Below are 24571 nucleotides of genomic sequence, written 5' to 3' on the forward strand. Positions count from 1 at the left end.
TCCATCCCTCCCACTTTATATTATTATTGTCTCACATTACATTGCCACACAATGAATTCCCATTAATATATATTTTAATTATTCTTTTATAAATTTGTCTTTTAAGCCATATAGGGCAGAAAAAGCAGTTATAAACCAAAAATACAATAATACAGGTTTAATATTTATCTATAGAGTTACCTTTATCAATGTTATTTCTTCATATGGCTTTGAGTTATTGGGTAGTGTCCTTTAATTTCAGCCTGACAGATTCCCTTTAAGATTTCTTATAGGGGAGGTCTTCTGGTAATGAACTCCTTTAGCTTTTGTTTCTCTGTAAATGTCTTAATTTTTCCTTTGTTTCTGAAGGATAATTTTGTCAGGTATAGAATTCTTAGTTGACTTTTTTTTTCTTTAAGGACTTTAAATACGCCATTTCAATGTGTTCTTGCTTCCAAGGTTCCTGATGAGAAATCTGCTGTTAATCTTATTGGGGAAATCTCTTGTATGCATTAGTCATGAGTCACTTCTCTCCTGCTGCTTTCTAAATTCTTTTTAGAATGTGACAATTTTGCTATAATGTGTATAGGTTCAGATCTCTTTGATTTTACCCTGCTTAGAGTTCACTGAGCTTCCTGGATATATATTCATGTCTTTTATCACTCTGGGTAAAAGTTTTTGGGCATTTCTTCAAATACTTTTTCTGCCCTTTTCTCTCTCTCTCTTGCCCTTCCGGGATGCCAATGATGTATATGTTAGAACACTTGATGATGTCCCACAGCCCCTCAGGCTCTGTTCATTTCTCTTCATTCTTTTTTACTCCTGCCACTTATACTGGATGATTTCAATTATCTTGTCTTCAAGTTTGCTGATCCTTTCTTCTGCCTGCTTAAATCTACTACTGAATCTATTGAGTTTTTCTTTTCAGTTACTTTTCAGTTCCACAATTTGATTTCTTTTTATAATTTCTGTCACTTAATTTGTTCACTTTCCTAATTTCCTTTACTTTTTTGTATATGGACTCCTTTAGCTCACTCTATATATTTAAATACTCTATATATTTAAGACAGTTGATTTAAAGTCATTGATTAATGGTTCTAATGTATGAGTTTCTTCAGGGATGGTTTCTGTCAAATTCTTTTTTTCCTTCAAATAAGCCAAACTTTCCTTTTCTTTTTATGTTTTGTACTTTTCTGCTGAGAACTGGCATTCTGAGTATTAGGTTGTTGTAACTCTGGAAATCTAATTCTCCTATTACTCTGGGATTGCTAGTTTTTGTTGTTATTGTTGTTGAGGTTTGGAGCCATTAATTTGAGTCTTTACCAAATCACATTTGCTTCTAAATGGGGAACAGAAAGAGAAAAAAGAAAAAAAGGGATACTGCCCTGCTTCTCTTTAAGATTTTTCTGCTCCTTTTGTCTGAGTGGATTGGAACAATGGCTGCCATCAGTGCCAGTTCCCCAGAGATCTGAAGTAGCTGATCAAAAAGTAGCAATCAGCAGACTACCCCCCCGCCCTCAACACTGGAGGACTAGGTCCTTATAGTCTACCATGGCACCATACCAAGCTACCCCAGAACTCAGGCTGCAGTTCCCACTGGTGCCTACCATGAATTTGGGGGATGGGGGTTGGCAACCAATGCAAGGAATGTGAAATTCCTGATTTTGCCAGAGTATACCAGACTCTTTGTCCATTTGTTCCTGGGTCCTTCAAACGTCCTATTAGACTTCAGAGCTCTAAAATAGTTGATTTAGACAGTTCCTAACAATTCAATAGTTGTTTTGGTGGTGGGACCAACTCCTGGAGTTTCCTAATCTGCCATCTTTTAAACAAATGAAAAGTAAAAAGAAACTGTCAACATAGAATTCTTTACTCAGTGAAAATATCTTTCAAAATCAAAAATGACAAAAAGATTTTTTGGAGACAGTCAAAAACTGAAAGAATTCATTACCAGTAGATCTGCACCACAAGTAATAAAGGAAGTCCTTCATGCAGAAGGAAAATGATACCAGAGGACACCTGAGACTAAAAAAAGGAATGAAGAACATTGAAAATGGTAATTATATGGTAAATATGTTTTTCTTTTTATTTAAATCTATTTAAAAGATAACTACCTGGGTTTTTTTTGCAAGCAAGCAGAAAAAGAAATAATAGAGATCAAGTGGAAAAACAATAAAATAAATGAATCACTGTAACCAAAAGCGGTTCTTTGAGATCAGTAAAACCGAAAAGCCTCTAGCCAGTCTGATCAGGAAAACAAGAGAGAAGACACAAATTACCAGTAACAAAAAAGAAGGTGATAGCACTATGGATTCCATAGATATTAAAAAGGATAATCAGGGACTGTTATGAACTTTATTCCAATAAATATGACAACTTAAATGAAATGGGCAAATTTCTTGTAAGATACAAATTATCCAAGCTCATTCAAGAAGAAAAAGGTAACTGAAATAGCCCTATACTACACCTATTAAAGAAATTGAATTTATCCTTAAAAATTTTCCCACAAAGAACATTCTAGGCCAGATGACTTCCCTGGTAAATTCTACCAAACTCTTTACAAAACTGCCAGAAAAGCTCCTGCTTCAGCCTTTCTACCTGGGATTTTCGTTTCTGCTCTCTTACCTCCTTTTGGTCTTTATTCGAATGTCATCTTCCTGCAGAAGCCTTCTCTGGACACTCTTTAAAAACTGCCACCCATACCAAGAAAACATTCCTTGAATTCCTTTGATACTTTCATTTTCTCCACAGCATCTATCATCATCTAATATGCTATATATTTCACTAATTTATTTCATTTATTATTTGTCTGTACATAACTAGGGCAGGGTTTTTTTTTTTCTTCTTTTTTTTTGTTAACTGCTTTATCTGTAAGACCGAAGAACAGCATGTAGTACATAGTAAACGCTATGAAATAATTCATTCAAAGAATGAATAAATGAATAAATGAAAACCAAAGTTCTGAAAGGAATGATGTGTCTGGTGTATGGTAAAAACAAATGAAAATAGGATAAAATCCCCATCTCTTATAACTTCATCTGGCTTCAGTTCTCTGTACTCCATTTCCTTCCTTCTAGGAAGGCCTTCTTTCAACTTTACCTCAAACATGCTCTGCTCTTTCCCAGGTTTGGACTTTCATATATTCTGCACCCTCTGTCCAAAACACTCCTCTCTACTCTTTGTATACAACTTCTGATCACTGTTCAATTTTATCTTTTCTTAACCAAACTCTTTCCGAACCCCAGAGTTCATCAGGCTACCTTATTATATGCTTTCTTAGCACCCTGTACTTCTTTGAAATTTTAACACTGAAATTAAATTAACTGTGTAATTGGTAGTTTAGTGGCTGTACTCTGGTTAAAATATAAGTGTTTGAAAGCAGGAACTCAATGTCTTATACACTACTTTATCCCTAATACTCAGAGCAATCTCACGCTCATAGTAGGTGCTCCATAAGAATCTGCAGAATAAAGGGATTGACCACTGGAGAGGAGTCTGAATAGCCATCTAGTTTCTCAGATAAACCCTTTACCTTATAACAGATAGTGAGTCAATGAATATAAGATACGCCAATGGCAGAAATACGGAAGCTCATCCTATGACATCTTCTGAAACATACTCAGAAAAAGCTAAGTGTAAAACTAAATAGTTAAAATACACTTAGAAAACTATTGCTTAAAAGAATCTGAAAGCAAGTAACTTAACAATGAAGGTATTCCCCTCACAATCACAATGAAGATGGTAAACATCAACTTTCACTTATCAATTATGTTTACAGCAGAGTTTACTTATTATTTAATGGTTATTAAAAAGTAACTATATTCCCGGCACCATGCTGGGTACACAAATTACAATTCTGTATCCAAGTCCAATTCGGTAAGGAGAGAAAGAGAAAGTTTCTTAAGATATCTTTTTAATTTTTTTGCCTGCTTTTCTTAGACAGAAAAGAGAGCAAATTTGGAATTGCTGCTCTAACAAAGCCCTTATCAAACATCAGCTCAGATCAACCGTTTGAGGGAAACAAAGCTTGAGAAAAAAGCCAAGAGGCACTTTTCATACATGGTTAATGGCCAAACAATCTCAGAAATACCAGACTGTATTTCTTTCACCATACACTGGATTTTCCCATCTTATGTAATATTCTTTCAGTGGCTTTCCCTTGCCTTCCCTACATTAGGAATCTGGGTACAATTACCAAACTCTCTAACACATAGCTCTTTTCCTTGAAAAGTCTGAGATAACCACAAATACCATCTTGGTCTAAATAGCATACCAAGGCTCCAAGGTCACTATCAAGACAAAAACTAGATAGGCTTGTTTTTTGGCTATTATAGCCCTGAGATAAATAAAAAATTCCTGGAGTAGCAGTGCTGATAAATGGATAAAGGTGGAGAAAAAAGAGAAGGCTAGTGGACTAATGAAGCAGGGTCACTAGATAAGGGGAAAATGGAACAGAAAAAAGAATGGATCTTTTGAGGGCAATGGAGAACTAGCATGTTGGGAAAAGGTCACACATCTGTGGCTAATCTTCTTGCTACTGGACTTCAGACATGGACTCCATGAATGACACTGGCCCTCACAATCCCCACATTCAAACTGAGGAAATGTCACCCAACTCTTCCCTGTGCCACAGGGGAGGCTGGCTGGAATAAACAGATCACGGTTTCAAAACATGCAGAGCAAAACAGGGCAAAGGCATATTCTAGGAACTGTGCTATTCAGAATACAGGAAAGGAAGCAGCACCTTGAATATGAATATAGATTTGGAAAAATGAGTTCCTCCATTAATGATCTAGCCCTCAAATATGGCTGGAAAAAAAAAAAAGAAGAATCTGGTGGTCTCCAAATGGAAGTGATACTTGAAAGATAAATGCCTGGAGAGAAATGAAGGAGACTGTCATTCTCAAGATCACCACAGATTTTTCAGAATCCATAGTCTGCACTGGTGCTGAAGCATCAACTCTAGAACCTCAAGTGCATTAAAAAACAAACAATACACTTGACTTAATAACCCTACTTTGGGCTACATGTACTTAACATGGCAAACAGCAAACTGAGTATGTGTCATTAAGGCAGACTTTAAAGGTTTATGCAGAAGTGTTACTAGCAAGTTGAAGGGGAATATCCCCTGAAAACCAACTGTATACACAGGATTGGCAGTACATCCCTTTTATAACTTAAGGCTTCTGCTGGAAAAATATTCACACTGTGATAGCCGTACCCTACAGGCAATGCATCCCTATTACAAAATAATGTACGGGTTTAAAAACTGAAAAAAAAAAAAAAAACATACCCCATCACTGCAGAGGGGTTTGTAGGATTATTCTTCAATTCCTGCACATTTACCACTTGAGGGACATTCTTCAAAGTCGATTCAGTCAAAGTATTTACAGCTAATTAAGTAGAGAGGAGAGAAAGAGACATATTAATGGATCAGTAAAGAATCAGAGAGGCCATATATAAATGAATAACCAGGATAGGAACTCAAGATCACAACCTACTGCATGCAGGAAATCTATGCTAAGTAGTTCTCCAGTGCTGTGTTCAATGGAACACCCAGCTTAATCTATTAACAAGGATCATGGAATGAGGCTTTGTTCAACTTAATCAAATATACTAGTTTAGGGCGAAAGAATTCCTTGTCCAGCTTTTCTAGAGCACAGCTGAGATATGTGTCATGTTGTTGGCTTGTCCTGGAAAAGGGCAGGAAGAGCTATAGGATTAAAAGCTTTCACATTCAGGATTTCTGCCATTCATTCATTCTGTCTTTTATATAGGCTTATTATATGCCAGGCTCTATGCTAGGTGCTGGGAATACAAAAGATGTCTAAAATAAAGTTTCTTCTCTTAGGGAGCTCACACAGTGAGAAAGGGATACAAAATGATTAAATCTGGAAAAGGAAGCTTGGACAAAGAATGGGAGAAAAGGTCAAGAGGGCTGAATTAAGGGGTGACAACAGGGATGGATTTGACCCCCACTTATCTCCCTCAGGCTACTCAGCTTTTACTTCTCTTTGTGTGTCCCATAATTTAAAATTATATTCCTAAAGACTTAATAAAATTTAAGAAAGCCTGAGTAAAACTCTCAAATCTTTTCTATCTTTCTTTGGAAAGCTGAACTCTGTCTCCCCAGTTAGAATGGTAGATTTGTGGTGGCTCTCTTTTATTCCCTCCTTCCGAGAGAGGCAACCAGAGACATCTTGCCTCAAACACACGTATTTCATTTTCCACATTCAAAAGCGCCTACAACTTTGAAAGTTTTGCTTCTAAAATGATACTACAGATTACACCACCTCTGCTGACAGTGGAATATTCCCAAATCCTGGCATATATAGGCTTACAAATAGTCAATTCCATCAGCTTTATTTGGAAACTACTCAGCACCAATGCCAGGATTCTGCTTAGTCCAGGTAATAAAAGAATTTTATTTTCATAAGGCTTGAAAATACCTTAAAAAGTTTATTGTTTATGCTCTTCATTATCTATTTTAGATGCATAATAAAGGCTTTAATCTTTTAACATTTCTTTGGAAATATTTTGATTTATTGCTGCCTAATGGTCATTCTTTTTGTCGAAGTCAAATTACCATGTCTTTCTAGTCTTTTCTTTTAAAAGAAATATCTAAATTGATAGGTGTTCTAAGCAGTAACAAGAGTAAAAAATAATTTTATTCAGCTAAAACTAAAACATTTGGCTTATTTCACAGTTTTTCATCCTTGGCATTCCTGACATATTAGGATAAATAATCTTTTGTTGTGAAGGGTTGTCCTGTGCATTTTAAGATTTTGGAGGGGAGAATCCTAGGTCTCTATCCACTAAATGCCAGTTGTGATAACCAAAAATGTCTCCAGACACTGTCAAATATTCCCAGTGTGTGTGTGTGTGTGTGGGGGGGGAAGAGTGGTAGAGGAGTAGGCAAAATCATCTCCTGCCGACTTGTACAAATTGGACTAGTGATAACTCCAAGTCCTCAACATACCTACTTAGATTGCTAAATCCTAATGTAGAAAATTTGGGATACCACAAACTATTGATTAAGTGCTAGTACTGATCAGCTCATGAGAGTTTCCATCTGTAAAGGCAGATTTGCAATTTTAAGGGAAGGAGCACATGGGTGGAGGTGGGTTCTGTTACCAATTGGTCAGGTATCCTTGGGCAGAACACTTCATTACTCTGACCCTTAGGTTATTCAAAAGCTAAGGAGGGCAGTGAATGTGGCTCAAGCTGTTGGGTTCCTGCCTCCCACATAGGAGTTCCTGGGTTCAGTTTCCAGTACCTCCTAAAAGAAGGAGAGCAGACACAGAGCGCACACAATGAAGAGACACAGAGAGCAGACAGCGAGTACAATGAGGTGTATGTGTAGTTCACTGATTTGAGTGCCTGCTTCCCATGTATGAGGTCCCAGATTGAATCCCCAGTACCTCCTTAAAAAACAAATAAATAAAAGCTAAGCAGGCATAATACCTACCTTACAGGGCTACCAAATCCTTAAGATACTATGTGAGGGGAAGTGGACTTGGCCCAGTGGTTAGGGCGTCCATCTACCAAATGGGAGGTCCGTGGTTCAAACCCCGGGGCCTCCTTGACCCATGTGGAGCTGGCCCATGTGCAGTGCTGATGCGTGCAAGGAGTGCCGTGCCATGAAGGGGTGTCCCCTGTGTAGGGGAGCCCCATGCGCAAGGAGTGCGCCCTGTAAGGAGAGCTGCCCAGCACAAAAGAAAGTGCAGCCTGCCCAGGAATGGCACCGCACACACAGAGAGCTGACGCAGCAAGATGACACAACAAAAAGAAACACAGATTCCTGTGCTGCTGACAACAATGGAAGCAGACAAAGAAGAACACACAGCAAATAGACAGAGAGAACAGACAACTGGGGCGGGGGGGAGGGGAGAGAAATAAATAAATAAATAAATAAATCTTTAAAAAAAAGATACTATGTGAGAAATGATTCTAATGTTATGATATAATCAAATTGCAAAGATTAGTTTCAGAGCTCAGAGCAAACATTCAAAAGAAGGGATCATCAAATTCATAGAAGAAAGAAACAAACAGAAAACAGCATTGATTTTTTCTATTTAACTGAATGTAGAAGATTTCATATCTCTCTTAAAAGGAATTCAGAACCAAATCCCCTCCTTCTCAGAATTGTCCCCATGAAAAGGGTAAAGGGCTATTACAAATCAGTCTTCTTTTCTGAAGGGCAACAAAACAAGCTAGTTGCTTCCTGCTACCTGCTGCCCTGGCCTAGGTACGGCAGTACAGTGTTTACCTGGTGCTTGATTGGCCATCTGCCGTCTCAGCGCTGCAGCAGCAGCTGCCTGGGGAGCTGAGATAGTGTGGGAAGGATTAGGTGCTCCATGTTTCACGGTTTTTGTTGCAAGCATTGTGGAATCGGCTCCTTGAGGAATAACTTTGCTAGTAGGTGGAGATACTGAGGGAAAAAAAATTTAAATGAGAGAGTGGGTCAGAGGGGAGGAATATACAAAAGTTAAAATGTTAGGGTACAGAGAAAATACTAAAATTGAAAATTTCCTAAGAATTAAGTTAGAAAAGTACTAGTAAACTCACAGGCTGACACCCACATCTTTCAAGATGCCACACGCAATTTGCCTGCCCACTTCTATTAGCCAAAATACTTTGCATAATTGTTTCCTCTAATCCTGATTGAGCACAACTTTTATGCCAATATAGATCAATTCCCCACTCTTTTCTTATAGAATCTATTCATATTTCAGTGCCTCACAATCATACATATTTGTTCTCTGCTAGAAGTTATCTGCTATGCAAAGTCCTGACTCTGAACACTGAAGGTGTGAGGATATAATACAGGCCCACTTCAGTGAGCTAATACTGACAATGGGCACTTTAACAGTTTTGAGGCAGAACATGTCTACAAGTAAGACTGAAATAAGCTGGAATTTGAAAGGCATGTATGTGGATGTTGCTTTAAACTGAGATAAATTAAACAGCCTCCTACTTTTACTCCTGAAAGATCAGTTTAAAAAAACACAAGCTGGACTTAATACTAAAGCTATTAAAGTATGCAGGCTTTTCTTCCTGACCACATCCTACCAACCTCTTTCAGGAGGAACACATATCTTTTGAACTGGTTTTCTAATTTTTGGAATATTAGCAGAAATGGGCTGGAACCAATGACCTTATGGGTATGATAGTACAGAACTCAGTTATAGTTCCTTCGTTAGCTGGAAACCTAATAGGGGGAAAACAGTTTTCCTTCTCATTCTTTACTTACCTGAAGTTCCCATCCCAGGTGAAGAACCATGAATCAGATGAGATTTAGCAAAAGGAGCTGCCTGGGGCAAGAGACTGGGTTGGATGGAAGGAGTGCGAACCACAGGGGCATGCCTAGGGACTTGGACCATTGCATCCTCATCTTTACATGACACCCGTGCATCTTCACTCTCCAAAGACTGGGAAATGGATGATGTTGAGCTGACTTCATCTAAGTCTTCATAATACCTCTGTGACAGGAAAGCTGATCGAGAGAGACTGGCTACAAAGCCCAAAACAACACAATTTAGACTACTCAAAGTAATGCCAAAAGCTATGTAATTTTCACTGTCAAGAGAGAACTATCCAATTTGTAAAAGGATTTAATTATTACTTATTTTAAGTAGAAGTAACTTGTCAGGCATGAACAAAGATAGTTTTGGGTCTTGGTCCCAATGGGGCTTTGAAAAACTGAGCCGTGTAGGACAAGAACATTTCACTGTCAAAAAAAATAAAAGAATCTGAAGAAAGTGAGAGACAGAATGAATGCTGATGTAAAAGCAGGAAACTCTGAGGCCTCAGTGGAAATTTCACAGGTAGAATAACAATATGTCAGAAAAGTAACAGACACTCTTCCACAGTAGGGTAAGCAGCCACACCACTGCTATCACTCCTCAACAATAATCCTTTAAAAAATTTTTTATTTTTAAAGAAGTTTTAGATTACATAAATATTTCCAGTTTGCATTAGGATTGTTCTTAGAAGATAAAGTGGAAAAGACAAAACCTTCTCAGTCCTGAGTATCTCAAACATTTTCAGATAAATCTAATGATTCTTTTGAATAAGATGATTACATGTAAACAAAGAAATACCAAAGAACCTAACCCTGGCCTTCCCTGTTTTTTGCTTGTTTGTTTTTCTTTTTATAAATTATGGAAAGCCTTAAGCCATGTTACTTTCTACCATGAATTTCAGAATGCACATTTTGCCTGTATACATTGGAAAAATGAAAACCAACCAAAAAACACAGCCCTTTCTCCTTCCAAGTTATTTAAAATTATTTGCTAGTATTTATTGACTTGTTTGTAACAGGCATATTACTTTGCAAGATTTTATTTGTCATAATGTGAATGCAGCATATACAAATGCATATGAAAATCAAATGCTATGGGCTAGAGCTAAAGAGTCTGATTTGGTAGCCACTAGCAATTCTAATTTTTTAAAAAAGATTTATTTATTTACTTTCAATTTTTCTTTATTCACCCCCCCTACCTCTCCCACACAGATGGTTCTTTGGTTCTCTTGCCTGTGCTCACTGTTTGCTCGCCTTCCCCAGGAGGCACCAGGAACCGAACACAGGACCTCCCACATGAAAGTCGACTGCCCAATGGCCTGAGCCACATCTGCTACCCACAGGCTGTGGCATCTGCTAGGTTGTGGCATCTACTCATTGCAGTAGGGACAGTGTCCGCTCATCTTCTTTTTAGGAGGTTCTGGAACCCGAACCCAGGACCTCCCATGCAGTAGGTGACTGCCCAACTGGTTGAACCACATCTGCTTCCCTTTACTTTTTTTAAGTAATGTTTTATTTTTATTTATTTTTCAGGTACCTGGGCTGGGGACTGAACCAGGGATTGGATATGTGGGAAGCCGGCACCCAACCAGTTCTACTGTAATTGTGGAAATGTAAATGGCAAGTAGTTGATTCAGAATTCAAATCCAGGTATATCAGACTTCAAAGACCAAAGAGCTTAACAACAATCTGATACATGAGGCTGAATTCTACTGCTAGATAGAATTTTTACCCTCATGACTTTTGCCCCCTGGTGCCTCACCCATGGTTATATTACATTAGATGACAAAAGGGATTCTGCAGATGAAATTACAGCTACTAATCAGTTGATCTTAAAATACAGAGATTACCCTGGATTAGTCAGGTGAGCCTGATGTAAATTCACATGTGCCCTTGAAGGCAGAGATATTAAACAAAAGAGGAAATCAGCAAAGAGCAAGAAGGATTCATCAAGGAACAAGAACCTCAGTGCTACTACAGGGAACTTTTTAGTAGTAATGTTTCTATAACTTGTTGAGCTGCCTTTTTCTCTTTCTCTCTTCTTTCATTTTTGTGAATGTGAAATAAAGTTGTTAATTAAACAAACAAACAAAAGATACTGGCATAACTATGTAACTCCCACAGTCTGACATTTCTGGAGATTCTCTCAGTTTCCTTCCTTCCTCTTTCCAATGATCTTTATTTGCTTTGGGTAGAGAGACGTGGAGAAAGATGCAATGGCCATGCTTACTCTCAGAGCGCAGGAGGCTGCTACTGCCTCCAGAGCTGATACATAATGCTTCCTGTTGTGATGATCAAATATGTAGCTACTTTCCTGGCATTAGAAAGGGATACCCCTGAAATTTAAAGGATTTTATTTTCCTTAAGATCTAGCTCAAATTAGGAAAGGCAGCAAGCCACATTAACAGAAGAAAAATTAGAGAAATCATATAATCATCTCAATTGGTACAAAAAAAGTATTTGATAAAATCCAACATCCACTCAACATAAAACCCTTTCGCCAACTAGGAATAAAAGATAACTTTTAGGTTACCCATAGAAAACAACAGCAAACCTCACATCTTATGGTGAATGACAGAAGGTGTTCCCTCTGAGATCAAGGCAAGAATGCCCACTCACCATTTATTACTGGACACTGCACTGCAGAACCTATCCAGTGAAATAAGGTATGAAAAATAATAAAAGATAAGAACTAGAAAGGCACAAACAAAATTGTTAGGATCCATGGGTAATATAATCATTAACATAGAAAATTCAAGAAATAACCAGACACACTAATATAAATGAGTTTTGCTAGGCTGCTGGATACAAAGTCATATACAAAAATCTAGCATAATTCTATACGCCACATTCAACATAAAACATGAAATGAATTTTAAGGGAAAAACTACCATTACACAAACATCAAAAAAAATGAAATGCTTAAGAATAAATTCAAAAAAGCATGTACATCCCTTTCATGCAGAAAACATTAAGAGAAACTAAAGAGAACCCAAATAAATTGAGGGACATACTATGTTCAGGAAGCGAAAGGGCAACATTGACAGATATCAGTTCTTCTAAATTGATTTAGAGATTCAGTACAATCCTAATCAAAATCTCAACTTTTCTTTGAGGGTAAGGGAGGCAGAATTTGATAACGCAATTCTAACATTAATATGGAAATGTAAACCACCAGGACGAGTCAAAACACTTTAGATAAGGGATTAGAAAAATATGACCATAGGCCAGCTGACTGATTTTATGAATAAAGTGTTTTTGAAATACAGACATGTTTGTTTTCATATTGTCTATGGCTGTTTTTTCTTTATCAAGGTAGAATTGAGTTGCTGTGACAGAAACCACAGGGCTTGCAAACTTAAAATATTTACTATCTGGTCCTTTAAGAAAAAGTTTGCCAACCTGTCATCTAGACCGTAGAACTTTCTGTGATGAAGAAATGTTCTATATTTGTGATCCCTGCTCAATGGGCATGCATGGCAAGCTGACGCAGCAAGAGACATGAGAAGAAAAACATGAGAGATACAACAAAGCAGGGAACAGAGGAGGTTCCCAGTGCCTCCTAAAGGAGATGAGCAAGACAGCAAGCTGACACAATGGGCAGGCACAGCAAGATGATGCATCAAGATGATGCAACAAGAGACACAGGAGGAAAAGCATAATGAGAGACACAGCAAAGCAAGGAACAGAGGTGGCTCAAGCGATTAGGTGCCTCCCTTCTACATTGGAGGTCCCGGGTTCAGTTCCTGGTGCCTCCTAAAGAAATAAAGAAGATGAAGACACAGCAAGTGCAAACAACAAGGTGGTGGGGAGAAATAAATAAATAAAATAAATCTTTTAAAAAAAAAAAAAAGAGTATAGGGTCCTGTCTATAATATACTTTCAAATAGGTCAGCAAAAATAATAATGTGTGTGGATGAAGGGAGAATGGGGGAGAGAAAAAGTTATTGTGGCAAACTAACAACTGGTAAATTTTGGTGAAATGGGTGTTTACTGTATTATTCTTGCAACTTTCTAGAGGCTTGACATTTTTCAAAATAAATTAAAGATAATGAAAGTTTTGTTTTTTGTTTTTTTAAGGAAAAGGGATAAAAGTTCATATAGTGGTACCTTTGGGGTGGAGGGCAGACTGCAGGTGCAGAGAGAAACTTTTAGGGAGCTGGCAACACTTTCTTACCCTGAGTAGAGTTTACACAGATGTACATTTTTGTTCTGTGCACTTTACCGCATGCGTGTCATAGACCACAATTTTAAAAGTTAAAAACATTTCTATACTCTGAGTTACTCGTAACCATGTGTATCATAATAGTAATTGAGTATAAAGTGTAGCTATCTGTTTAATATCTGTGTTCCTCCCTGAACTAAAAGTTGTATGTGATCAGGGACCATGTCTCTACCACTCTAGAACAAAGTAGGTACTCCCACTGCAGAATGAATAAATATATACATTACATAAATCTCACCTGTAAGGAAACTATCATAAAGATAAAATCAGAGACATAAAGATTTGTGAACAAGGATATTCTGAGTAAAATCTTGGCAACAAGATTAAAACTTGGGAAGCAGACTTGGCCCAGTGGTTAGGGAGCTCGTCTACGACATGGGAGGTCCGCGGTTCAAACCCTGGGCCTCCTTGACCCGTGTGGAGCTGGCCCATGTGCAGTGCTGATGCGCGCAAGGAGTGCCGTGCCACGCAGGGGTGTCCCTTGCGTAGGGGAGCCCCATGCGCAAGGGTGTGCCCTGTAAGGAGAGCTGCCCAGCGTGAAAGTGTAGCCTGCCCAGGAATGGTGCTGCACACACAGAGAGCTGACACCACCAGGTGACGGAACAAAAAGATTCCCATGCCACCAACAACAACAGAAGTGGACAAAGAAAAATACGCAGCAAATAGACACAGAGAGCAGACAACTGGGGTGGGTGGGCGGGGGGAAGGGGAGAGAAATAAATAAATAAATCTTTAAAAAAAAAAAGATTAAAACTTAACAAGGACTGGGTAAGTAAAGCATGGTCTTCTTATAATACTGGGCAGTCATTAAAAGGCATGTTTTCAAAGAATATATAAATCTAGAAAGGCCATGAATTTTTTAAATTAAAAAAAAAACCAAGACACAAAACTCTAAATGTTATCAGCTCAATATCATTTTCAAAACTACCAAGTTTACATAAGCAAAGAAAAGTATGGAAACGAATAAACCAAAATGACATTAGTGATGCTGTATTAGGGTCAAGTAATAAGAGTAATTTTTATTCTTTATACTTTTCCATGTTTTTCCAATTATTTACCAATAGAATGTATTCTTTAGATAAGGAGAAAACTTATTTAAAAAAATTCACTTGTGTGTGACACCTAATCTAACCCTATATGATTACAGAAAAATTAATAAATCATGGTACAGTAAGATTAAATTAAACTATTTTAATTACCAAGAGGCATTTGTTGTTGGTATATAAAAATAATTTTACCAAAAACAAAATTCCAAAGAAAAAGACAAATACGGGTAAAGCAGGGTTATGCTTGAAGTTGTTTAAAACACATTTTTAATAAAAGAAAACTGAGGTAATTATGCAGATAATTTAATGACAAAAAGAATCTTTAATCAGTTATATGGTTTTTTCCCAACAAGTGTTTTTAACCCCCAATATTTAATAAATAGTGTTTTTTCTTCTTTTTTAAGGAGTCTTTTTCCCAAATGAAATCTTACTCAAAACTAAAGCTTCTCTGGCTAAAGCAGAGGTTTAGATACCAGAGGCTGGCTTTAGCTTCCCCCAAACCCTTAGGAATCACTGCCATAATAAATGAAGTCTACAGAAAACAGTTCAAAAGGCCAAAACAACCACCTTGAGCCGCTTTATTGATTATTTATTTATTATTCTAATACCCAGACCACAAATTCTGGGGACAGTCTCTCTACTCTCTACTGCCCTCTAGTAAGAGCCAAAAGGAAAACACACATACCCTACCCCACACATAGTTAAGATTTCAGAACTAATTCTCTTTACCTGGAGCAGTGGATCTTACTGGTGGAGTCTTCCTCTTGGCCAAGAAGTTTCTCAACTGTGACTGTTTCACAGGGGACAGTTTAGCTGCAAGAAATTCATGAACGCATAAATACTTAAGACTTGATTTTAAAGATGTCAGGAGATGGAAGAGAACAAAGAGAGCTGAAAGATGTGGAAGAATGTATTTACCTGGTATTTTGGGCATGGGTTTGGAGTGAGATTCTATGGTGGTTTTCAACAAAGTATTGCGCAGACTTTCAAGGTCACTGTCAAAACTGAAACAAGACAGTGTTATACAAAAACGAACAATGATATGAGAATCTGAAGGTGGGGGGGTGTCGGTGCACTATCCTTCTAAATATAAATGCAGGAGTTGAGAGCATCCCTAATATAGAAACATGTAATCTAATCAATTAATGTCAACAATACAAAAGGGAAGAGATAGCAATGTCAATATTAAACACCAAAAGTAACACTGGTGGTATTTTAGAAGGAAGGGCAATTAAAATCTATACTGGTCTAAAAGCAGAAAACACAAAACTACCTTGGCAACTTCAGGGATAAACTACCTACCAAGATATGAAAGTTTTCACAGTCAAGCAAAATGACAAATCTTGGCCTTATAACAAGTAAGGCAACCTAATCCTACTGGTTAATTTCTAAAAACCACAATAGTATTATGGTATCTGCTCTCATCTATTGAGCACTATTTCATGCACAATATTAGGTGCATTACAGATTTAATTTAATGCTCCAACAAGCCCATGAGGCAAGGACCATCATTCTCAATTTTCTTTTGGCAAAGAAACAAAGGATCAGAGAGGGTGAGGAATATGACCAGGGTCACACAGGCAGCAGACAGCAGAGTCGGTTTCAAACCCTTATCTGAACTGCTCAAAGACTACCAGTCATCATTCCCCAAATGTTTATTCATTCATATTCATTCAACCATATTTATTGAGTACAAGGAGCATTAACAGGCCCATTCTCCTTCAGACCTGTTAGTGCTGCTTTGGGAAGGAACAGTTGAAGGAAGGCTCCATTGGGAGGTTTGGTTATAAAGACGGAGTTGCTGGAGGCTGTCCACCAGGTGATTCAACCTTTTCCTCTGCTGGTTTATGATTTCCCGATTGTTGGCTAGGGTGTTAAACAGTGTCTCTCGCTCTGGCACAAGAAGGCGCCTATTGACAGTAATGAGAAAACAATTTAAAGGGAACGGTTCAAGTAATTTCACATATATACATGCATATATGCTTTTACACACACAAGACTACATCTTTAACAGTGAAAAAAATGAATGGGGAATCACCAGTGAACAGGAAGCTTCAAGAAATTACTAGAAGATACTAAAGGTATGAAAGTCTAATGAGAATAAAACCTAAAAAGAAAGAGCAGCCTATAATACACAGAACAGGTCTGTAACAAAGGGTAGCATAAATAAGCCAGGTAAAACCCCAAATACTCCAAGAAAAATGGCAGGAGAGAGATGGAAGTCAAAAACAAAGGGGCGCTTTCCTTTCCAGCCTGGCTCAGGCAGAACGGCTCCTGGAAAGAAGGGTGGCTAGAAGAAGGGTCTCACACCACCAGTGAGGTAGTGACCAGGGAGTATACCATCAGCACTCACAAGGGCATCCATGGAGTGAGTTTTTTTTTTCTTTTTGAAGTAATTTATTTCTTGGAGTTTGTTCGTAGAGCAGTATGTAATAACTGTTTATATAATTTGTATTTCAGTAAAATAGAGAATATTCGTATGCCACAATTGCCTTAATATCTTTTAATTTTACACATATATTTTGCATAACTTCTGTATGAAATATCTACTTTAAATATTCTGAACAGATACAAAAATATTCTGTAAATTAGCATGGTTAAACTGTGCATATACTTAACTAAATTTTAGAGAAGTGCATAAACATATTTATATCTTTAAAAATTGAATCTTTAGGGACCCCAGTACAACTGGGACACTGAGAGATTTGGAAATTTGCCATGAAGAAGATGGGAATGCCAGATTAATGCTTTGGCAACAGGTTCGACAAAGTTGCCTAAGCCAAAGAAATAAGGAATATCTCATACTGTATCCATGTATGGTTGTCCCAAAAACATGAGATTGAGAGTCGTTAAACAAGCTCTATATACATTGGTTACCTATGTACCTGTTACCACTTTCAAAAATCTATAGTCAATGTGGATGAAAACTAACAACTTATTATCAAATAAAATAATAAAATAACTGCAAAAACAAACAAATAAAAAGGGGAGGGATTATCCAGCTATAAACTTAGGATACAAACCTGTTTATTTTTCTACATATAAGTTATATTTAATAAAAAGCAAAAAATAAACAGAGGTTCAATGGAAATTTATGGAAATCAGTTGTTTCTTCAACTGTTGTCATGAAAGAGTGGAATAAGCACATGATTATTCATGGGTGAGGGTGAGGGGTAACCAACCCAAAACAAGATGGGGATAATAGTTGTTAACACTGGGGCATAGATCTAAGAGTAGAAAGAAGTAGGTCAGGGGCGTCTGCTTTTCATTATAAATTCCTGAGTATATTGATTTTTTAAAAATGTCTTTGACTCTATTAATTATAAAAAATTAAAAAGAGAAAACTACAAATAAAACAAAATGAGTGATCCTAAGGCAGTTACAAATCAACAGTTTTCCTCGGTATAATATGTGAAGATATGTATTTTGTCTTTTGACACTAATCACAGAATAAGAATGCTTAGGCTAAAGAGAAACTTGTGGTTTTATTTCCTCTTCCCCATTAACTCCTTGAGAAGCCCAGAACTAGCTTAGAGACTGCCTCTGGTTAAGAGATAGTTCTACATAAACTTTTAAAAATAGGTATTTCAGAGAGGCACAAGGTAATATTTAGAGAAGTGCCTAAAATAGAGAAGGGCTATCTAAACAGAAACGCATGTAGATTTAAGAATTTGAAAGGGAACTTAGAAAAGCATGTCAAGTAGGAAATCCAATGGGTTTTCAAAGAGAAGAAACCTGGTTTCCCTGTTAGTATCAAGCATTAAAAAGGAAAAAAAAAAAAGAATTCTGATTTGTCAATTAACAAAGAGAAATACAACTGTGAAGCAGAGTAGAATGTTCATGCTGTCAGGTAACCACATTCAATCCCTTGTGGAGAAGCAACACATATGATTAAACATGAATCCAGAACCACAAGAGTGAACTATGAAATCTAACAGGGGCTAAAATGCCCAAGGGGCTGAGTATTCCAGTCAATAAGCTATAGAATCCTCCCCTTGGACAGTGTCTGGGAAGGGTCAGTGTGAACCTTTATCTTCTTATTTCTATGCTCCAAGCTGTGGTTACCCAGGTTGAGGTAAGAAACCTTTCTACATGAAGTATATTATAATTAATTAAATTCTGCTTACTAAATTAAAAACATTATAGTCCTGCTCCTAACATCAAACTCAGGCTGCCCCACCTAAAAATTCTGTGACATCACAGCTTTACAGAGAAGTTAATAGGCCATTTCATGGTTCTTTCTTTAGAGTGCTAATCTTGTTAGTCAAGTGTAGGTGTTTCTGAAATTTAACATTTTGAAAACTGACCTAATTTTTGAGTTAATTGTGGGAACCTCATTGCTCTCATTATGTACAACTTACTCCTTCCAGAAAAATATATGGCCTAAAACCAAATATCCATTGACAGAACACTACGCTAAAAGGTTTTCTTTTAGCTTTGCCATCATTCCTCTCATCCTTTTAATTACCCAAGTTAATTAGGTATGTTTTCCCAAAAAAGAAAATTTGGAATATACAGGAAAGTATAAAGAAAAAAATTTCCTTTAAAAAAAAACACAAGAGGGATTCAACAACAGATTTAAACAGGCAGAGAAAAAGGTCAGCAAAATTGAAGACAAGTCAATTGAAATTTATTCAGATACAGAATTCTTGGTTGACCTTTTTATTTTTCTCTAAGGTCTTTATATCTCAACTCACTGTCTTCTGTCCTCCATGGTTTCTGATGAGAAAGCTTCTGTTACTCTTATTGGGGATTTCTTGTCTGTAACAAATTGCTTCTTCCCTGAGGCTTACTTAACTTCTCTGTCTTTGGATTTTTAGCAATTTCACTATAATGTGTGTTAGTGGAGATCTCTTAAAGGCTATGCGGCTTTGAGTTTGTTGTACTTCCTGGATGTGTATAATCATGTCCTTCACTAGATTTGGGAAATTTAGGTCATTTTTTTCATAAAATACTTTTTCTGTACATTTCTCTTTTCATTCTGGGACCATCTGATGTGTTCGTTGGTACACTTGATGGCGTGCTGTAGGTCCCTCAGGGTCTTTTCATTTTTCTTCGTTTCCCCCTTTTGCTCTTCCCACTGGATAATTTCAATTGGCTTGCCTTCAAGTTCGCTGATCCTTTTTTCTGGGGTTATTAATTTGTGATTTTTCCAAGCTATTTTTGATCCCAAACAGGGAATAGGAAGAAAAATGTGATATAAAATTCTTTTGCAAAAATCCTCAACAAAATACTGGCAAACCAAATCCAAGAGTATGTTTAAAAGGATTATACATCATGACCAAGTGAGTTTTAATCCAGGAATACAAAGCTAGTTAAACATGAGAAAATCAATGTAACAGACCATATAAATAGAATGAAGGAAAAAAACCACAATCATCTTAATGGATGCAGAAAAAGCATCTGACACAATCCAACTCCCTTTAATGATAAAAGTGCTCAGAAAACTAGGACCATGTACAGTTTGGCATTAGTTATGAATTCCAAAAACAGATATTGGATTATGTTTGTGAACTGGTCTCTTCCTCTGGGCATATTAGATTATATTGGACTCAGAGGTTTACTTGATTAAATAATGATTAAGGCTTTGACTGGCCACGTCAGTAGCACATTGAGTCCCCGCTCCCTTGGTGGGCAGGGACTCCCAGAAAAAATGCACTGCAGAGAAGGGAGGTTAGAGTTTTGAGCTGGAGCCCAGGAAATGAACACATAGGAGAAGAACACAGAGGAACAGAGATAGCTCCTTAGACATGGCAGAAGCCCTGGCGGAAAGACAAAGCTGTTTATTTGATGGGCTACAGCTGGCCTTGAGGAGAGAGCACTGCACCTGAGTCTGGAGAGAAAGGGAACCCCGGGAAGAGAGGAACCCAAGAAGCCTGAACTGTTGGCAGACCTCAGCAGTCATCTTGCCCCTACACATGGCAATAAAGTTTGGTGAGGGAAGTAATTTATGCTTTATGGCCTGGTAAGCTGTAAGCTTCTAACCCAAATAATACCCTTTATAAAAGCCAACAGATTTCTGGTATTTTGCATCAGCACACCTTTGGCTGACTAATACAGACCAGAAGAGAACTTTTGATAAAGCGCATTTATGAAAAAAACCCAGCAAATGTAATACTTGATGATGAAAGACTGAAAGCTTTCCTCCTATGATGAGGAACAAAACAAGGATGCCTCCTGATGCCACGAGTACTCAACACTATACTAGAAGTTCTAGCCAGAGTGATCATGCTAGAACTATGAATAAAATGTATCCAAATTGTAAAGGAAGAAGTAAAAGTATCCCTGATTGAAGAAGACATGATCCTATATACAGAAAATCCTAACAAGTCCACAAGAAAGCTATCAGAGCTAATAAATGAATTCAGCAAAGTTGCAGGGTATAGGATAACACACAAAAATCAGCTGGGTTTCTATATACCAACAATCTGAAAAAGACAACCAGAAAACAGTTTCAATTACAATAGCATCTATAAGAATAAAATACCTTGAAATAAAATTAACCAAGGAGATGAAAGACTTGTACACTGAAAACTACAAAACATGAAAAAAATTAAAGACCTAAATAAATAGAAAGATACCTCATCTTCATGGATTGGAAGGCATGATATTGTTAAGATGTCAATACTACCTAAAGTGATCTGTAAGTTCAATGCATTCCCTATTAATATTTGAGCAGCCTTTTTTTACAGATATGGAAAAATAAATCCTCAAATTCATATGGAATTGCAAGGGGTGATGAAGAGTCAAAACAATCTTATAAAATAACAAAATTGGAGAATTCACACTTTGTGACTTTAAAACTTACTAAAAAGCTACAGTAATTAAAACAGTGTGGGTGGGAATTCCTGCCTTACATATACAAGGTCCCTGGTTTGATTCCCAGTACATCCTGAGAGAAGGGATTCAGAGTGATCAATCAGGTTATCAGGCACCCAGTGGGCAGCTTATGATAGGGAATGTATAGACTGAGATTTTGTTTTAGCTTTTTTTTTTTGGATCTTAGCAATTTTTTATTGCTTATCAAAAGGCAGGCTGCAGGGTAATTAATTGATGAGCATGGGCAGCCAGAGAAGCACCCTAGGGGCCTAAGAAGGAAGGCTGTTTTTCCTGGGTTGTTTTTTTTGTTGTTTTGCTTCTTGTCTTCTCCATTTCTTTGTTTCCTTTTTTCCTTTTTCTTATTTTTTTCTACCTACTTTATTTCACTTCTTTCCTTCAATTTTCTATTTTCTGTCTTCTGTTGCTTTTCTTTCATTCCACCTCTTCATGTTTAGTCTTCATTTTTCTTTTTTCTTTTCTTTCTTTTCTTCTCATCTTTTCCCCTTTTAATTCATTCTATTTTCCCCCCTCTATTTTGTTTCTTGTTTCATTTTTCCTATTCCACTCTTTTTTTTTACTCTTATTCCTCTGCATTTTTTATGATTTTTTTAACTCGTATTAGCTTATTTATTTTCCTAGCTCTTATACAGTTCTTGTTCTATCTTTTATTATTATTACTATTATTCTTTTTCTCTGTTCTTTTTCCTTTCCTCTTGTCCTAATATTTTTTCCAAGGGAACAAAGACAACTGCAAGGATACAGAATAAGAGGAACCAAGTGTCAAAAACGAACCTTACCACACACATTAAAAAAAAAAAAGCAAAACCTTAGAGTAAAAAGAGAAGCTAACCAACCAAATAAGCCTGTCAAAATAAACAGATGCCTAGAAAACAACAAAAATTTACAAGCCATACTAAGAAACAGGAAGACATGGCCCAGTCTAATGAACAAACTAAAAAACAAGAGGAGATGCAGAATGTGGAACTAATCAAGGATGTCCAAACAAATATCATGAATCAACTTAATGAAGTGAAGGAAGAGATAAAGGGTATTAAGAAGACATTGCAAGAACATAATGAAGAAATTGTAAGCATACATAAAAAGAAAATGGCTCTGACAGTGACAAATGGCACAATGTAAGAAATAAAAAATACACTGGAAGCACATAACAGCAGATTGGAATAGGCAGAGGAAAGAATCAGCAATGTGGAAGACAGTACATCTGAAATCAGACAAAGTAGAAGAGATAGATAAAAAGAAAAATTCCAGCAGAGATTTTGGGATTTGAATGATAACATGAAATGCACAAACATAAACATTATAGGCATCCCAAAGGGTGAAGAGAAGGGAAAGGGGGCAGAAGGACTGTTGGAGGAAATAATGGCTGAAAATTTCCCAGCTCTTTTGAGGGACATGGACGTAGTTGTCCAGGAAGCGCACAACACCCCCAAACAAAATAAATCCTAACAGGTGTACCCCAAGACATATATTTATCAAACTGTCCAATGCTCAGGACAATGACAGAATACTGAAAGTTGCTAGAGAAAAGAGATTCATCACATAAGGGAAGGGCGGTAAGATTAAGTGCTGATTTCTTATCTGAAACCAGGGAGGCAAGAAGGCAGTGGTATAACATAGTTAAGGTGCTAAAAGAGAAAACTATGAGCTAAGAATTCTGTATCCACCAAAGATGGCATTCAAAAACGAGGGTGCGTTCAAAATATTCACAGATAAACAGAAATTAAGAGAGTTTGTCAATAAGAAACCTGCCCTCCAAGAAATACTAAAGGGAATTCTGAGGTTGAAAGGAAAAACAGTAGAGAGAGGGTTGAAGGAGAGTGTAGGAAGGAAGATTATTCATAAGAATAACTAAAAAGATAAAAAGAGAAATAAAACAGTGTGGTCCTGGCAAGACCAATGGGAGAACCTAAGAGCCCAAAAATAAACCCACAAATCTATGGTCAGTTGATTTCAATAAGGGTACCAAGTCCATTTAATAGAAAAGGACTAGTCTTTTCAACAAATGATGCAGGGAAAACTGGAAATTCACATGCAAAAGAATGAATGTGGACCTCCACCTCTCACCTATACAAAAGTTAATTTGAAATAGATCAAAAACCTAAATATAAGAGCTATTTTACTTATAAAACTCTTAAAAGAAAATACAAGGAAATATCTTTAGGATATTAGAGTAAGAAATAGAATTTAGATTTTACACTCCAAAACACAAGCAACAATAACAAAAAAGCAGATTAAAATGGTCTTCATGAAAAACAAAAACTCTTTTGTCTGGGAGCAAGTAAAGCTCAGTGGTTGAGCACCTACGTCCCATGTACGAGGCCCCAGGTTCAATCCCTGGTACCTCCTAAAAACAAACAAACAAACAAACAACAAACAACAAAAAAAAACTTGTGCATAAAAGGATACTATCAACAAAGTGAAAAGACAGCTACAGAATGGGAGAAAAATTTGAAAACTATGTCTGATATCCAGAATATATTAAGAATTGCTAAATCCAACAACAAAAAGACAAAACACAATAAAAAAATGGGTCAAGGATTAAATAGACACTCTCCAAAGAAGATATTCAAGTGTCCAAGAAGCAAATGAAAAGATGCTCAACATCATTAGCCTTTAGAGAAATGCTAATTAAAACTACAAAGAGATAACACTTCATATCTGCTAGGGTGGCAGGAAAGGAAAGGGAAGGGGAAGGGGAAGGGGAAGGGAAAGGGGAAGGGAAGGGAAGGAAAGGAAGAGGGAAGCGGACTTGGCCCAGTGGTTAGGGCATCTGTCTACCACATGGGAGGTCTGCAGTTCAAACCCCGGGCCTCCTTGACCGGTGTGGAGCTGGCCCATGCGCAGTGCTGATGCGCTCAAGGAGTGCCGTGCCACGCAGGGGTGTCCCCCGTGTAGGGGAGCCCCACGTGCAAGGAGTGTGCCCCATAAGGAGAGCCGCCTAGCGTGAAAGAAAGTTCAGCCTGCCCAGGAATGGAGCCGCACACACGGAGAGCTGACACAACAAGATGACGCAACAAAAAGAAACAGAGTCCCGTGCCGCTGACAACAACAGAAGCAGACAAAGAAGAAGACGCAGCAAATAGACAGAGAACAGACAACCAGGGTGGGGGGGGGTAGGAAGGGGAGAGAAATAAATAAATAAATCTTTAAAAATTTTAAAAAAAAAGAAAAGGAAGA

At 37.3% G+C, this 24571-nt stretch overlaps 1 protein-coding gene across 12 annotated transcripts in view; it reads right to left on the bottom strand.

The window, feature by feature from the left end:
* Positions 1 to 24571, bottom strand: part of NUP214 (nucleoporin 214) — a 143763-nt gene that overhangs the window by 47003 nt on the left and 72189 nt on the right. For all 12 annotated transcript variants that reach the window (XM_058302202.1, XM_058302207.1, XM_058302210.2 and 9 more), the window contains exons 19-24: positions 16282 to 16464; positions 15473 to 15558; positions 15284 to 15367; positions 9233 to 9493; positions 8249 to 8410; positions 5273 to 5372 (exon numbers count right to left, since the gene is read on the bottom strand). In XM_058302202.1, coding sequence (XP_058158185.1) covers positions 5273 to 5372; positions 8249 to 8410; positions 9233 to 9493; positions 15284 to 15367; positions 15473 to 15558; positions 16282 to 16464 — 876 coding nt within the window. The remainder of the gene's footprint in view (positions 1 to 5272; positions 5373 to 8248; positions 8411 to 9232; positions 9494 to 15283; positions 15368 to 15472; positions 15559 to 16281; positions 16465 to 24571) is intronic.

The sequence above is a fragment of the Dasypus novemcinctus genome, chromosome 8 (assembly GCF_030445035.2).
Source record: "Dasypus novemcinctus isolate mDasNov1 chromosome 8, mDasNov1.1.hap2, whole genome shotgun sequence".
Classification (NCBI taxonomy): Eukaryota; Metazoa; Chordata; class Mammalia; order Cingulata; family Dasypodidae; genus Dasypus; species Dasypus novemcinctus.